Source organism: Passer montanus, unplaced genomic scaffold (genome assembly GCF_014805655.1).
Source record: "Passer montanus isolate IOZ18808 unplaced genomic scaffold, ASM1480565v1 scaffold137, whole genome shotgun sequence".
Taxonomy (NCBI): Eukaryota; Metazoa; Chordata; class Aves; order Passeriformes; family Passeridae; genus Passer; species Passer montanus.
Window position 1 is genome coordinate 850,142 of NW_024360608.1, and position 15,195 is coordinate 865,336.

Below are 15,195 nucleotides of genomic sequence, written 5' to 3' on the forward strand. Positions count from 1 at the left end.
GAAAATGTGAAATATGCAGCTGACACAATATAGTGAATGAAAAGGGTGTGGTACCAAGGAAACTGAGTAGGTGTGCCACAGAAACTGATCAACAAGGTGTGTCAGTTGATAAAGGGGATGTGTCAGATTTGTTTGCTGCCAGCAGTTATTATTTTAGAGACGTGACAGCAGCAAGGGTTGGTGCAGCCCTGGCTACAGGCTGGGCATGTCAGGCACATGATGCTGTATGATGTGTGGCATGGGGCACATGTCACAGGATATAAGGTGAGAGGACATAGGCTTAAGCTGTGCCAGGGGTGGTTTAGGTTGGACATTAGGAAGAATTTCTTCATTGAAAGTGTAATTAGATATTGGAAAGATCTGCCCAGGGAGGTGGTGGAGTCACTGCTCCTGGGGGTGTTCAAGGAAAGACTGGATGTGGCACTCAGTGCCATGGTCTACTGCCATGGTGGTGTTCGGTCATAGGTTGGACTTGGTGATCTCAGAGGTCTTTTCCAACCAAATTGATTCTGTGGTTCTGTCACACCTTTACCTGTCACACAAAGTACAAGGGTTCTGGCTTTGCACACCACATGCCAACAGCAGCAGTGACACGCACAACAGGTGTTCTATGTTTTGCTGCGCTGCCAGACAGCACAGCTGCCTGGGCTGTGCTGGGGCCGGTCACCTGTGGCAGTGGCCTGGTGCCTGTACCAGTGGGCAGCCAGGGTTGGAAGGTGGAGCTGCAGGAGAAGCCGGGTGGGTATGGCAGGACCTGGGCTGGGGTCTGCCAGAGCAGTAGGAGCTGGACCGAAGCCCAGTCTGGGGCAGGGGAGAAGGGCGGGAGTGGGTGTGAGGAAAAGCACGAGGAAGAGCTTTGTCAGCAGGCCATGGGATCTGATCCTGCCCCTCTACTTGGCCTTAGTGAGGCTGCATTGGGAGTGCAGCATCCAGCCTGTGATCCTCTGTAAGGAGAGACATGAAGCTCCTGGAGCAGGTCAGGGAGGGAATGACGATGATGGGGGCACTAGAGCAGCTTTCTTGCAAGGAAAGGCTGAGAGAGTGGGGCCTGTTCAGCCTCAAGATGAGGGGGTGACCTAAGCAATGTCTATAAGCAATTAAAGGGGGGATTCCAAGGGCATGGAGCTAGGCTCTGCTTGATGGTGCCAACCACTAGGTCATGAGGCAATGGGCAGAAACTGATGCTCTGGAAGTTCCACCTGAATATGAGGAAGAACTTCTTTGCTGTGCAGGTACCAAGCACTGGAATAGATTGCTCAGAAAGGTTGTGGAGTCTCCCTCACTGGAAATATTTGAGAAGTATCTCACTGGTGATATTTGAGAACTGTCTGGACGCAATCCTGTGCCACGTGCTCTGGGATGGCCTGCTGGAGCAGGCAGATTGGACCAGATGATCACTGTGGTCCCTTCCAACCTGACCCATTCTGTGGGAGGCCGCAGCCGTTAGGAGTGGCCTCAGCTACCTCAGCGGTGGTGCCGCCGCTCACGAGCTCAGTTCGGTTCGGGCCGATCCGGTTCGGGCCGAGCCGGTTCGGCCCCGTCCAGTCCGGTTCGGCCCGGTCCGGTCCGAGGCATCCCGGCGCCGCCGCCCTCGCGCTGCCCCGTGCCTGCCCCGCGCGTGCCAAGCCCGGCCCGGCCGTTACGGCTCCGCCGCCGCTTCGCTGTGAGGCGGCGGGAGCGAGCGCGGGAGGCGGCGGCGGGCGGGGGGCTCGGTGCAGGGAACAGCCGCGGCCTCCTCGCCTCAGCCGCGGGGAGGAGGGACACCGAGTAGGGGGGAAGGCGGGGTGGTGGTGGGGGGGACGAGCAGAGCGTCGCGTCGCGTCGCTCGCTTCCCTCTAGGACCGCGCCGCCGGCGGGGAGGAAGGGGCGCGTCTCCCCGGAGCCTTCGTCGCCCCGCGCCCTCCTTCCCAGGCCCGGTGCCGGAGGGGGTGGGGGTGGGCGCCCCGCGGGTCCCCTCAGGCTCGGCGGTGCCCGGGGCGGGTGAGATGTCGGGCTGAGCGGGCGCGAGCCCGTTCCGCGGGCGGGTCGGTCGCGCTGCGAGGGCGGGGTGGGGGCCGCCGCCCCGCGGGCTCGCTCGGCGGCCGCGTCCCCGCACGGGTCCGTGGGGATCGGCGGTGGCTGTGGGGGCTGATCTTCACGTGATGCAGCCGGGGGGTGTGTGGCTGGCGTTGGGTCTGGCAGCAAGATCTTCCCAACTAGGTTTTCTCTCCCCTTTTGTTTTCCGGTGTTTCAAAAAGAGCTGGTGGCACATCGGTGTCTTTACTGCCTGAGCTCTTACCAGGGGCTCCGTGTTCCAAGCGTGCCACTCTGTTAATCTTGGATTGATTTCATAATTTAAGCAAGCATCCTCTAGACATGTTATTTTGGTTTGGGTTTTTTTTTTGTTTTTTTTTTTTTTTTTGTCACCGTTCGTAAACCGCTGTTTGTTTTCTGTGGCAGCGTGGGTTTTAATGCATAGGAGGAGTACATGCTCCTAATGCATAGGAATACACGCTTCTGAACTGAAACGTACTTTTCTCCAGTCTCATCTGAATCCTAGGGGTTATTCTAGGGGAGAGGTTTAGAGGCTCACAAATAAATAGGAATAGTTTTTGTTGGTTTAGAAACTTAATTTCCTCATATGTTCCCCTGTAGGTACAGATTTTTCTATCCATTGAACACACATTCTTAAATAAAAGAACAAACTGCTTAGCTATGTGGGATTTTTCCCCTTAAAATTGGTTTCTGTGATAGTATATTTGTGTAAAATACTTAAAGTTGCGCATTTCCCCTAACTATGTTTATGTTATCATTTTCTTTTGACTTTGCTTAGTGTTTTGAATAGCACCTTTTCTTCCTTTGGGATTTAGTTTATTTCATACCTTTGCATATTTATGTCTAATAGGGATGTTTCTTCTTTTTTCTTTTTCCTCCCTAGGTGTTGGTGACTTCAGTCATTTAGGGGTTTAGTTCTGAGGAAATAGAGACACAAGGATTGAGTTTCTTTTGCATAGAAAGCTACAGCTCTTCACCAGTACTCTTTTTACTTGTTCCCATCCTTCCCTGCTCCGTAGGGGTGAACAATTTGGGAATTATTTTAAACATTCATTTACTCCCCCTTCCCTCCCTCAGAAATCTGCCCTGGTCCCAGAGGCATCCACTAGACAGTGCCTGACAGGACCAGGAGAACGTTATCATTGCTTGCTTGCTTTGGGAGCTTCAGTAGTACCCTTTTCTCCTTTGGGGTGTAGTGCAGGGAGGCAGAAGACTTCCGTGCCACCCTTTTTGCTTAGTGTAGAGGATCCAGGAAAAGGGGTACCTAGCAAGACACGTGACCTCCTTAAGGGAGCCAGAACTGAAGCAGCACTTGGCACGCTGAAGGAAACACCCATCTTTAGTGTCTTTTTCGTCTTCCACTCCTTCCTCACCAAATTTCTGGTAAGTCTCTTCAGCCCATTCATTCACGCAGTGCATGTTTCCCTTCCCCCACTCCAGGCGCTGGGAGAGGCATGCACAGAGGCTGTGGGGTGGGGGAAGGGAGGAGGGAAAACTGGCTGTGTACACACGGATCGGATGTGGAAGAGAGGAGGTATATTGTACCACACTGCAGGGGAACCTGGCACAGGTGGAAAAGCAGCTGATGTGGGAGGAAATGGTGTGTTTTATTTGCACACGGGCGTGCGTGCACACCTAGGGACAGTGGAGGGGTGTGAAAAAGCTGAGAGCCTGTTGTTGAAAAAAATACCAAGACCAAAGTAGAAGGATGGCTGATACTGGACCAGTACTGGGCTCCCATTGCGGGGAGGAAAGAGAATGGATTATTCGGTGGTGATCGGGAAGTGGGGTGTGTTAATGAGGAATCTTGCCTTCTACTTGCAAGCATGAACACAGAGGAGGAAAGATGGGGGGTGTGGATGTCTGCCTTTCAGAGGCAGCTGTGCCTGGGAGGATTGCTGCTAGCATCTTGAACATCACTCAGTGCAAAGGTGGAGACAAGGAGATGAAAGCCATCATGGGGAGTGCAGTTGCCCGTGTGCAGGGGTGGGAATGAATGGGAACAATTAATATATTCCCATATCGTTTGGCTGTTGCAATCTGCAAATCTCAAAGGGAAAAAGAGGTGAATACTGTGATGTGCTTTCAAAGAGGTGTGCTTGGGGTTCACCTGCCTGCAGAGACTTTCAATTCTCCGATGCATGTGTAGAGGGTGGATGATAATGCAGCAGCAGTGGACAGATTGTGGTGCAGCTTATAATATATTATATAAAATGCATTTAAATAAATATTTTAATTTTTCAGATTCTTCAGCTTTTAAAAATGTGTTCTTTCCAAAGATTCTCAAACAGTTATGTGACAGTCTTAGGAAAACTAGTTTCTGGTACGTAAAAGAGGAATTTTTCTTGATGTTGGCCTTAAGCATCACCATGAAGCAGCATTGTCAGGAACGAGTTGACTTATCTTGGATTTATTTTCTAAAGATGTCAGTTCTTTTCTCCTTCACCATGTGATATATTCATCATCCATACATATTTCGTAACATTTTCTTTAAATGATCATCATTCTGGTACCTTTGTGTGGAAAAAAAAAAATCACTTGTGCTTTATGCTCAAAACAGCTGTGAACTGTTTGCAGACCTGCTCTCCCTATGACATAGAAAGTCCTATTTCTAGGATGTTTCAAATACTGCTCTCTTCTCATTAAGATGAGACAGAGACTTCCATGACAGTGTATGATGGATTACATGCTGGGTCACGTGCTGGACAACTGTTCATTAGCTGTTTAACCGGTCTGCTATCTAAGATTGACTTTATAATTCAGGTCTGCCTTGAGGTGTCTCCTGAAGGAGATAACTTGCAAGCATCTGCCAACCATTCTTGGGTCTTCACTATCTTGAAATGCATCCTTCCAGCCATTCTAGAAATCGCTGTAATGGTAGAGATGATTGGTTTATTGGAAATGTGTACTCAGTTTCAAGCCTTATCTAATTTATGATGAAAAGGAAGTCAAAATACCTTTTGCAGCTTGAATAGCACTGTTCTGAAAATGAGTATTAAGGGATAAACATTAATGGTGTTAATGTTACTCATAGCGAAGTGAGTGCTTGGAGCAATGTTTTTCCTAGTTCTCCATTTCCCATGGCGGTTGTGACTGTCAGTCTCTTGCTTATTCCTTCTCAGTTCCCTGAGATTTTTATTGTCAGTATCTCAGCTGTAGGGATTAAACATGTCTAGAGGTCTGCTAAAACTAAGGTTGTGTTTTACCTCTCTTTTAAACACTGCAATCTGTGGAGTTGGTGTTATCTGCACAGTGCTGTAACTGGGAGTCTGAGCCAAGCTCTAAAAAAGGGGTGATTCTGGGAGGGGCTGTTCCACTGAGGTGTTTTCCTGATCCCACTGTAGGCAGTGGCAGTGTGCTGCAACATCAGATCACAGGTCAAGCAGGTGGAATAGCTAGATCACATTGATCCTTCATGCTATAAACATCTGGGATTCCATTTATTATTCCCATAGGGAAGGCACAACCTAGACTTTTTAATTTACAAAAGCATTGGGTAGTTGCATTGTGAACAAAAAGAATATTGAACTTTTTTTTTGCTTACTAGATGCCTTTTCTCTTACACATTCATCAATCATACCTTAATTAATCAGTGTCTCCTAAAAATGGGTTTCTTGCTTCATCTTAAGGGAAATACATCGTGGTGAAAAAGAAAAAGAAACTAGTCTATTTTTCTCGTACTTTTGGGTGTTGAAGACAGGAGAACGAGTAAATGAGCCATGGAGACCAATCTCCCATTCCTGGAGGGAGAGGGAGGTCTCTAATCTCTGTGAAGAGAGCACCCCCTTCAAGGTAAAAAGAGTGGTCTTCAGAGATTTCCAGATCTCTCTAGACAGGTGATTTGATTGGCTGAATTCCCTGTTATTTCAATAAATCATATTCATATATGATGTAAAGTTGAAAAGGAGCACAGTGAGTGCTTTTGTTAGAATAGCTGCTAGAGGTGTACTGCAGATTGAAGGAATGTGGGAGGAAATAGGTTTGCATGTGCTAGGGAGGGAAGGAAGCTACTGTGTGATTGCTGGAGTAAAGCCTGGCTTAAGCAGCGTAAGGGTGCCACAGCTGAAAGTTGAGGTGAGCGTTCATTCCCTCTGTAAATGCAAGGAGTCTGTTCCAGGCAGTGTATTCCTGAAGCAGTTGTGGCAGTGTCTGCTTGGCTGCTGTGACAGTTTGATTTTTATCACAGACCCTTTTACTTTGATACCATCCTTTTTCCCTCTTCCAGTCTGTTACATGCAACTAAGTTTGTGATTATTTTTTGCCTTCTAATTTCATAAATCTGTGAAGTAGTTATGGAAAGATTGTACTTACTTTGACTGTAGTAGCTTTGAGTGAAAAGTGCACTTGAAGTGGCCATTTTGCAGTTATTTAAACATCTGCTCTTCCCCTTATATATACCATAGTTGCTTTGCAATAGATGCTCTCATGGATTAGGAAGTATTCTCTGCACACCCAGCATTGTCTGAGGCTGTGTCTTTTAGATTGAAATGGGTGGAGCTGGTTTTCAGGGAAGAATTCTGGCAGTAAGATCCAAATTCAGAGCATAATGCTTTTGTGCATCTGACTGCAAGGCCAGCTTTCCTTTTTCTTGAGATTTTCTTGAGAATGTGAAAGGGATTTTTAAGATGTTTGATTAATAGGGTAAATGCAAGTTTTGTTATGTGAGATTTCTTACACAATGAAAATAGATTCTAAGGTGAGGCTGAAACTGATGAATATATTCTGATTTTAGGAGCAGAATGTTAGAAAAAGAAATTATTTTGGGTAGAAAAAGAAAGATGGTATTGGATTGGAGGTGAAGGATCCAAGACTTAGGACTGTTAGTTTCTGTCTCTGCTGCTGTCTTGTATCTTATTCTAAAGTGAGCTTCTCAGTCTTTACTTGCGGATTTGAGATTGGTGCCTTCCTTTCTTACAATAAGATGGAAGCTTTCAAATAAACATTTATAAAACCATTAAGATTTTGAGCAAATGACATGTAGTATTAGGAGAGAGATGAATAGCCATATCCAAGGCATTTTTATACACATGCTGGTTTAATATCCTCATTGATATATATGGATGGCCCTTCTTGGCAATGTTGTAATTTCTTTCAATAGTAGAAGATGGAGGAAAGAGAAGAATATACCTTTTTTTCTTTCTTCTTTGATCCTTTGCTGATTTTTAAGTAATTAAGTGTTGAAATTACAGTCAGGGAGAGGTGATGGTGTATTTAAGGGGGTGGAGGTGGGGGTTCATAGAGAAGAGATTTGAGAAAAACTGAAGCAGACTGGCAAAGAAAGCAAAAATGGGGAGAAAATACTTGGTTCTTGTATTAGCATTAGAACCAGTACTGAGGGGGAAAAAGCCTCAAACCACAAAAGCCCAAACTAAAACCCCAAACAGGCAGAAAATACAGTTTCTGATGATGGTTTGTGATTTATGTGTTTTTTTTTTTTTTTTTTTTTTTTTTTTTTCTTTCCTTTTGTTTAGCGCTGACGAAGCGTGCGTGGTGTGTTTGCCCATGGCCTCGGCGTCCTCCCGCCGTTGTGTGGGATGCGCGGGTGCGGGCCGGGGCGGAGCGGCGCTGCCGGGCAGGGACGGCAGGTGGCGCTGCTGGGCCTCGCCGGCCCCGTGCAAATGGCAGCGCTGAGGGGCAGTGCCCGCGGCCCCCGGGCCGGGCCCGCGGCGGGGCATTCCTGCCAAGCCGTCTGTCCCGCTGCCCAGCACAGCATGTTGTTCCAGGAAGTTCCGTGTAAACCACCCCGTCCAGGCATGCATTGTTGAGGGAGACTCAAGTGGGGCAGGGTCTGAGAGATGTCAGCCATTGCCCAAGCCTCATCTTGCCCTTTTCACTTCGAGCTGCTTTGAAGAACAAAGAGGTTCTTGGAGAGATCAAAAGATACTTATAACCTCCCACACCCATTTTTCTGCAGGGAGCAAACACTCTTTTCCTGCTTTACCTTGAACATCTTGACTGCATTGAAGAGCTGGTCTGGAGCTGTGATTGTGATTCCATAGCTTCTGCCTTTTTCCAGTCTGTTGGTATGAAGAACTGTAGTCCTTCGCTTTATTATTGTACCTCATTTACCAAATCAATGAGAAAAAACTTACAGTCTTTGTGTGTTGTTACTATGGTTCTCAGTACCAGGAATAAATATGTCCACTGAAAATTTTATTTTCTTATTAAGAAAAAGCTGTTGTGGTAGAAAAAAAATGGTTTTTTGATGCTAGAAAATACCTAGCTGGTTTTTATGGTTGTAACTAAACAATCCTTTTGTCCCAAGACCTGCTGCAGAAACAAAAATTTTTTGTAATAGCATGTGATAGCAATTACGTACTGAAGGTGTTTTTGTATTTACATTATCTGCTGGCAGCAGTCATTATGACTACTAGGCAAAACTCCTGTTTCTACTCAGAGTTCAGTTCTGCTAGGAACTTATGTCAGTGATATTAGTGAAAGTTACGATTTTTGGCTCTTTATTTTAATAGGAAAGGTGGCACAGAAAACTCTGCTGGTTTTCTCCAGAATTCCTATTCCCTACACCATGCTTGTCTTTCTTGAACACAAAGGAGTAGTCCATTTACGTACCTGTAACTTGTTTACAGCTTTAAAAATAATTCAGTAGAAATATATTCTGTCAAAAATAGTCCAAGTCCTCCAAAGCAAAAGGAGAAGTACCTTGCTATTATCTGTTCTAACCCAATTGAAATTCTTCATTTTGAACTGTTTTTTTGGTTCTTGGTCCTGAATTCATTAGTGCTCTTTATGTATAAAGGTGATTTAAAAAAATTTATATGAACCAAGAAAGGGCTACCACTGAAACTCTGGCCTCGATTTTACTTTATTTTACATGTGTTAATGTTCTGTATTCCTGGCATTTTGTTGGTGCTCCTTGTTCCATTGGTTTTTCCATTATGTGTTCTGGATACTACTTAATATATATCTAAGTATATCTCATGGCAGATGTGAAATATTTGTGAGAGCAAAACAGCAAAATAGTAACCTGGAAGATTCTGTGGGAATGAGTTTCTCTTCTGCTGGTCTGCTTTTTTAACATAAAGAGTTTGTCACACTCTACTCTTCCATATATGGTGGAAGGAGACAAATCAAGTCTGTCGCTGGGTATTTCAGCAGTGCCTAGGAGAAGGGAGGAGTTATTTCACTAGAAAGAATTATCCTAATCATGAAGTTGAAATTCTGGCCTTCAGACATGGCCGTTCAAATTGTTTTCAGTTACATCTTTGTGTACTTCTTGAGGAGAAGGCTGGGATGAGGACCAAGACCTAATTTCTAGTATTTAACATTGATGTAATGTAAATGGATTTGTTTCTGTAGTTGGTACTTTAGGTTGCAGAGTAGGTGTAGACATTGTTTTGCTTCTTGGAGGTTGGAAGTCGAAGTCTGTTGAAATGGACTGGCTTGTGCAGAGGAAGTGGGACTTAGTACAGCAGGGATCATGAAGATAAGAGCCTGTATACTCTAACAGAGTCTCATCTTCTCCACTGTCTAGCAGTTCCATTGGAAGGAAGCCTTGAAGGTTGCAAGACAAGTCCAAGATGTGCAGCTCTGTTGCTCCCAGGCTGTGGTTCTTAACAGACCGCCGCATCAGAGAAGATTACCCTCAGCAGGAGATCCTGAGAGCACTGAAGGCCAAGTGCTGTGAAGAGGAGCTGGATTTCCGGGCCTTGGTGATGGATGAAGTGGTGCTGACCATTGAGGATGGAAATCTTGGTGAGAATGAACTAAAGCTGGGAGTATGCTGAAGGGGTACATGGGAAAAGATTATAAAATGGAGCATCAATACTATTTAATAACAAATTCCATGTATGCCAGACTATCTACCATTCATCATCTAAATAATGTAGATGTACACCATTACGGGTTTTTTTAGAATGTATTATGTTAATCAAATATAATTGTTCAGTTTGCTAATTTGCATTAGAACCACTCTTGCTTTCCCTCTGCAGAAAAGAGAGGATTGTTTCATTTTGGTGAATTCAGGGTAAGGACTACAAGACCCTGAATTAATAAGAAATCATGGAGCTCATTTTTTGCTTCAGTTCTTAACTTTGTGGGTCACATTTAAGAGTTTCAGAGGGACTTTTTCCTTCTGTTTGTGTTCTGGCTCCAAAATAGAAAACACTGGAAATAATCTAAAAGGAATTTTCCATGAACAGTATGAAGTGTCATGGAAGTAGAAGTTATAATGTGATGTAACTAAAGCACGCTGCTGTACGGATGTGGAGTTATGTGAATTCTAAAAAAGAGCAGTGCTGATAAAGTGTGGGCATCAAATAATTTGAGTTATTACTACAATTTACAGTGTTTAAAACTTAATGGTAAGATTTCTGTTCTATTTTCATTCTAGCTTTTTTTTTCCTTTGGTGATTAAAAAGGATAACTAAAATATTAAGTTGCATTAGAAATGTTAAGTAAAAGGATTATTACTATCTTATTACTTACTATCTTTTACTGTAAATAGTAAGCTTATGTGATGAGAAGATACTAATACCATCAATGTCAAGCTGTGTAACACATATAATTTATTTTTGTTTCAACATTTTTTAATTTGGATTTCCTAAAGCAAATAGGTAGATTGCAGTGTTTTTTTTTTTTTTTTTTTTTTTAACCTTTAACTCTTTAATTCCTCTTCCCCATTTATCAGTCAAAAAAACGTATTTCTGGAGGCCCAGGGAAGAATTATATTTCTGAAAGTTGAATTACAGTAATTCTGTGTGGGAAGAAAATATTAAAGTACCCTCAGCCATGAAGAACAGGCTGCCATGTATACCTTGTTCCTCTTTGGGAAATCATATGTGGGAAGGGAATCATAAAACTGACCCTGGGGAAGAACTTTGGTCAGAACTTATACCCTATTTTGGCAGGAATCAATCAAGCAAAAACATATGCATGGTAAATCCAGTGTTTTTTATTCTGGTATTTCTAAACTTCTGTTTGCTTATTTTGCCTTTTAATCTGAGGAGTTTTGTGATTTTTATCACAGATAGAAATTCTGTAGGATGTCTTCAAATCAAGGTAACTTCTTGTCAGAAAGTCTTAGCTCTGAGTGTGCTTTCCTTTGGACAGCATGTAATGGGAACACTGCCATCCTGGACTGTAGCTGCAGTCTCTGAGATGCACAATTAGTCCTTCAGCACTTCAGTACTGTTTTTGTTTTCTTGGTGATTTCTTCTTTTCTGTCTCATTTTGGGGAATTAAATAGGGCAAGTGTAAATTGTGGACCTTTCTGCTCTCTTCTGTCTAATGTCTTGTAGCGCTGTGTCTATTGCAAGGAAAAAGATAAAAGTAATACAAGTTGGAAAACTAATATTGAAGAATGTGTAGTCCAAGAACAAGAAAAATTAAGAAAATTACTAGAACAAAATACAAGAAAAGGGAAATTATTCTCATACAAAGTGCTCATTCAATATGATGTAAATAACTGACCATTTGAAAAAGAGTGAGATAAGAATGGTGAAAGATTGTGGATAGAATTTTTTTATAAGTAGTGTGGTCTGTCTAATCAATTATTTCTCTTGGAGAGTAATGAAAAATCTTCCCTCTTAATTTTCCAGTTGTGTTTTTTCTAGAGCTTTTGGACATGCTTTGATAAAGATTTCTGCTACAGGACACAAGCAAAAGCTTTGTGTTTCATTTTCCTTTTGAAAAACCTCAGTTGGTTTAGGAAAAGGTGTCCTGTAACAAAATCCAGGAGGTAGTGCATTCTGTACCCTTTTTGTTATCTGCTGTTGGATGAGGGATCCAGGTTGGGTAAAATTTTCTATGACATGGAGGAGTTGATGAAGAGAATGTATCTTCAGTGGATAATCACATGCTTTTCCTTTCTTTTCTATTTTTATTTGTCTTGAAAGCTTGGCAATTCAAGGCTCAAACTCTGAAGGTAATACATGACATTGGAGGAAGTAATAGTTGGGTTTTTTCCACATATTCACACTTTGATTGGAGCTTTTTTGGTCCTTTAAAGCCAAGACAATTTCTTAAGTAAATTGTTAGAAGGATGTTAAATTTACACAGTTAAGTTGGATACTACAGGGTACTATTTAAAATCTCAAAAATGTGTATTTCTTTAGATTATAGAGTCAGTAATCCTTCTTGTGGGCTTGCTGAGTGTCAGGAACATGGCTGGAGACTTCAGAGACCAAAAGTTCAGTATAAAATATTCAAAAGCTTAAATTATTTACTTCATAAGGGTAGAGTGGAAAAGACACTTCTAAATTTAGGAAAATTGAGCAGAACCATGTGATACATACATGTGAAAATTGTCCCTTTCACAAACCACATGGTTTATACCTTAACAGTAGAGCACACTGATGCAGGTATCACTGATGCCCAGGCCAAAGTCAGAAGCTTTTGTGATACTGAGATTTACAGAATTTGTGTCTGTCAGAAATTACAAGATTTGCCATGGCCAAAGAGAAAGGGAGAGGAGGGGGGGTTGTTTCACTCAGTGGATTCAGCAGCAGCCACTCCTTGGGGTGTGTCTCTGCAGTACTGCAGGGCCCGATGACAAGTGTGGCTGGATGCCCAAAGCAAACCAACAGTGTAGGCCCAGCAATCCCTGATAGTTCCTTTTCTTTCACAGCTGAAACTCAGGATGAGCCAAAATCCCAAGCACCCCATACAGCAGTCCCGTATTACCAGCCACATGATGAACCTGTATGCAGCTCAAGGTCCACATTAGGTACCTCAACACAGCATGAGTCCAGAAGTGATTGTAAATGCAAGTTAAAAGATGTAGAATTAAAGATTTTCCTTTTTAGTCTAAAAGGAAGTTCTTAAACTGATTTCTGCTTAAATGATTTTGAAAATAAGTTCAACATGTATTTTTTGAAATTAACTGTGGTTTATGCCTTGCTTGAATAGGTGTCTGCTTACCCAAGCCATACACTTCTTTATCTTTTCCACAGTGGCAGTAGTACTCTGTAGATTTCCAAGGCAAAAGCTGATAAAAAAATAAGAGGAAGAGTCGAGCTGTATAAGTATTTTTTTTTCAGCTTATGTGGTGGGTTAGGCCTGCTGAGATGGTTACTGAATCAGATATGCACAACATTGTTGCACAGGAATGGACAAGAATGCATGTGTGGAAAAAAGTGGAGGGTGATAGTGGGCTGGTTTGATTTAAACTTGCACTGTGTAGCTGTATGCTAAGTTTCTTAAGAGCTAAATTCTTGAAACTAACCAGTCTAGGACAATCTACTGCCAAGTGGAGCAGCTGTGTTCCTTTTGTCCCTTTCCAGCATTGCTGTTGCTGCTTGCCTTGTAAAGGACTTCATGTCTCTCTTGGCTTGCTTTCATGTTGTACCTCAGCTAATTAAAAAAAAAGGTTACCAAACTGTCTGCTACTTTGCAGGATCTTGCATTTGTGTGAGTTGAGTTGGCCAACCCAATGGAAGATTAACTCCACCAAGTAATTAACAGTTTTCTGTTCGAGTAGATTGTTGCATTAACCCTTTTTGTGGTCACGCAGTTCCTAGCTCTGGTTCACAGGCAAGGAAGAATGGGGTTCTTTCAGGGAATGGCTTGTATTTATGTTGATTTAGTTATAACTCCAGAAATACTTCAAAACAGGAATTTTCTTGTGGTTGGGATGTCTGATAGTGTCAGCTTTAGGATTATTTTGTTTGTGCATGGCATTTGATATTTACCAGATGTAAGGATTACAAACTGAAATGTCTAGTTTTCTAATCTAGTTTGGCAATTCCTATATTTATTTGAAATACAAATACAAATAGCAAGTATTGCAACAAAACTCTGCAGGACATTTTTAGACATTTATTTGAAGTCTTAGCAGTGAGTCCTGTCAAAATGTGTACTTTTAAACTATATGTCTAAGCTTGCTAATGCACTGATGTAACAGGCTTGAGGAATTTGCTGCTAAACAAATTACAGCTTGTGAGCAGCAGTGTTTAGTGTGGGATGAGGTGCAGATGAAGGAAGCTGGTAGGAAAATCCCACCCTATAGGGGGACTTTGTGGACAAAGAGACAAAACATATCCATGGGTTGTCTCCTCATTCTGAATATTCTTTCTTCTTCCCTCCATGTGTCTAGGATTGAGTAGTACCTTTCCCTACAGACTCCACACCTTACCTGTAGGGCAGCATGGTTCAAGAACTATTCTTTTGTGAAGAAAGTGTTTGGGAAATTTGGATCCTTCCCCCAGTAAAATGATATATAGTGATATTTTCATTAAAATTTTTTGCTACCAGAACAGCCAGAATTGGAATTAACTGAGTCAGCAATTTACTTGTACCTTTATTGTAGGTTTTTGGAATCTCCATATTTTCTGATACTGTCCTGTGAAGGAAAATAGTATAAAGGAAAGTTGCTGTCATGAACTTTGAACTGTTGAAGATGCTGGAGTGACTAAAGTATAAAACATTTTTCCTAAGACTTCCTTGGCTTTTCTTTCGGGAATGTGAAACCAAATGGTCAGCTTAGGTGAGGAATAAAAAGGGCATAATAGTCATGTATTTTAAAACAGTAATACATTGTGCACAGTCAGTTGACTTTTCTTAAATCAGATGGGTAGCATCTGGAAACAGATCTCTTGCCTTCATTTTTTTCTGCAGAGGAAGTACTTAGAAGACGGATTATTTTAATTTGATGAAGGTTGGTGTCCTGATTTAGGCATCTGATTTAGGGTTTCCAGTGTGTGCCTGAACTTTGCAATAGAAGGCAGTGTCTTGTTTAAGTCTTCCATTTTGCAAGATGTGCTTTTGTTTTGTATGATCTGCCCTTCATTTCTTATTTAGTTTGAACTAGTAATGAGTAATTGTGATCTTTGATTTTTTTCACACACTGGATTAGACATAATTTGAAATAAACATGGAGGAATTGGCATAGTTGAAACATTTCTGTAAAGTAGAGAAAGCTGATGGGGGAAAAAACTAAGGTGGATAACAAATTCTTGTGTTTTCATGTAATGGTAAGAAAAACACTTTGAATCAGCTAGATCCATGGTAAGAGAGGGCTTTTACATATATAAAATGGTTTCCATATCAAAATAACAAAACTCTTAATATTTTTGTAAGTCACCTAAAGACTGCCTTCTTTACACAGGGAACATAGTCACGTCCTCTTCCTTCTGGCTGTTTCGGTAGTCCCCTGGCATTTGTTAGTCCAGCAGTGCACCTTAATGTCAGAGCTTTTCCTGCAGC

General features: G+C 42.5%; 1 protein-coding gene across 7 annotated transcripts in view; it reads left to right on the forward strand.

Annotated features, from left to right (window-relative positions):
* The first annotated feature begins 1,775 nt into the window (after positions 1 to 1,775).
* The window catches only part of RIMKLB (ribosomal modification protein rimK like family member B), a 50,400-nt gene continuing 36,980 nt past the window's right edge, over positions 1,776 to 15,195 (forward strand). The window contains exons 1-4 of one of the 7 annotated variants that reach the window (XM_039699614.1): positions 1,776 to 1,980; positions 2,918 to 3,417; positions 4,279 to 4,357; positions 9,527 to 9,747. In XM_039699614.1, coding sequence (XP_039555548.1) covers positions 9,573 to 9,747 — 175 coding nt within the window. In that variant the 5' untranslated portion in view covers positions 1,776 to 1,980; positions 2,918 to 3,417; positions 4,279 to 4,357; positions 9,527 to 9,572. Of the gene's footprint in view, positions 1,981 to 2,917; positions 3,418 to 4,278; positions 4,358 to 7,948; positions 8,058 to 9,526; positions 9,748 to 15,195 lie in introns of those variants that run through there. The other 6 variants (XM_039699615.1, XM_039699613.1, XM_039699616.1 and 3 more) reach the window with 6 other exon arrangements.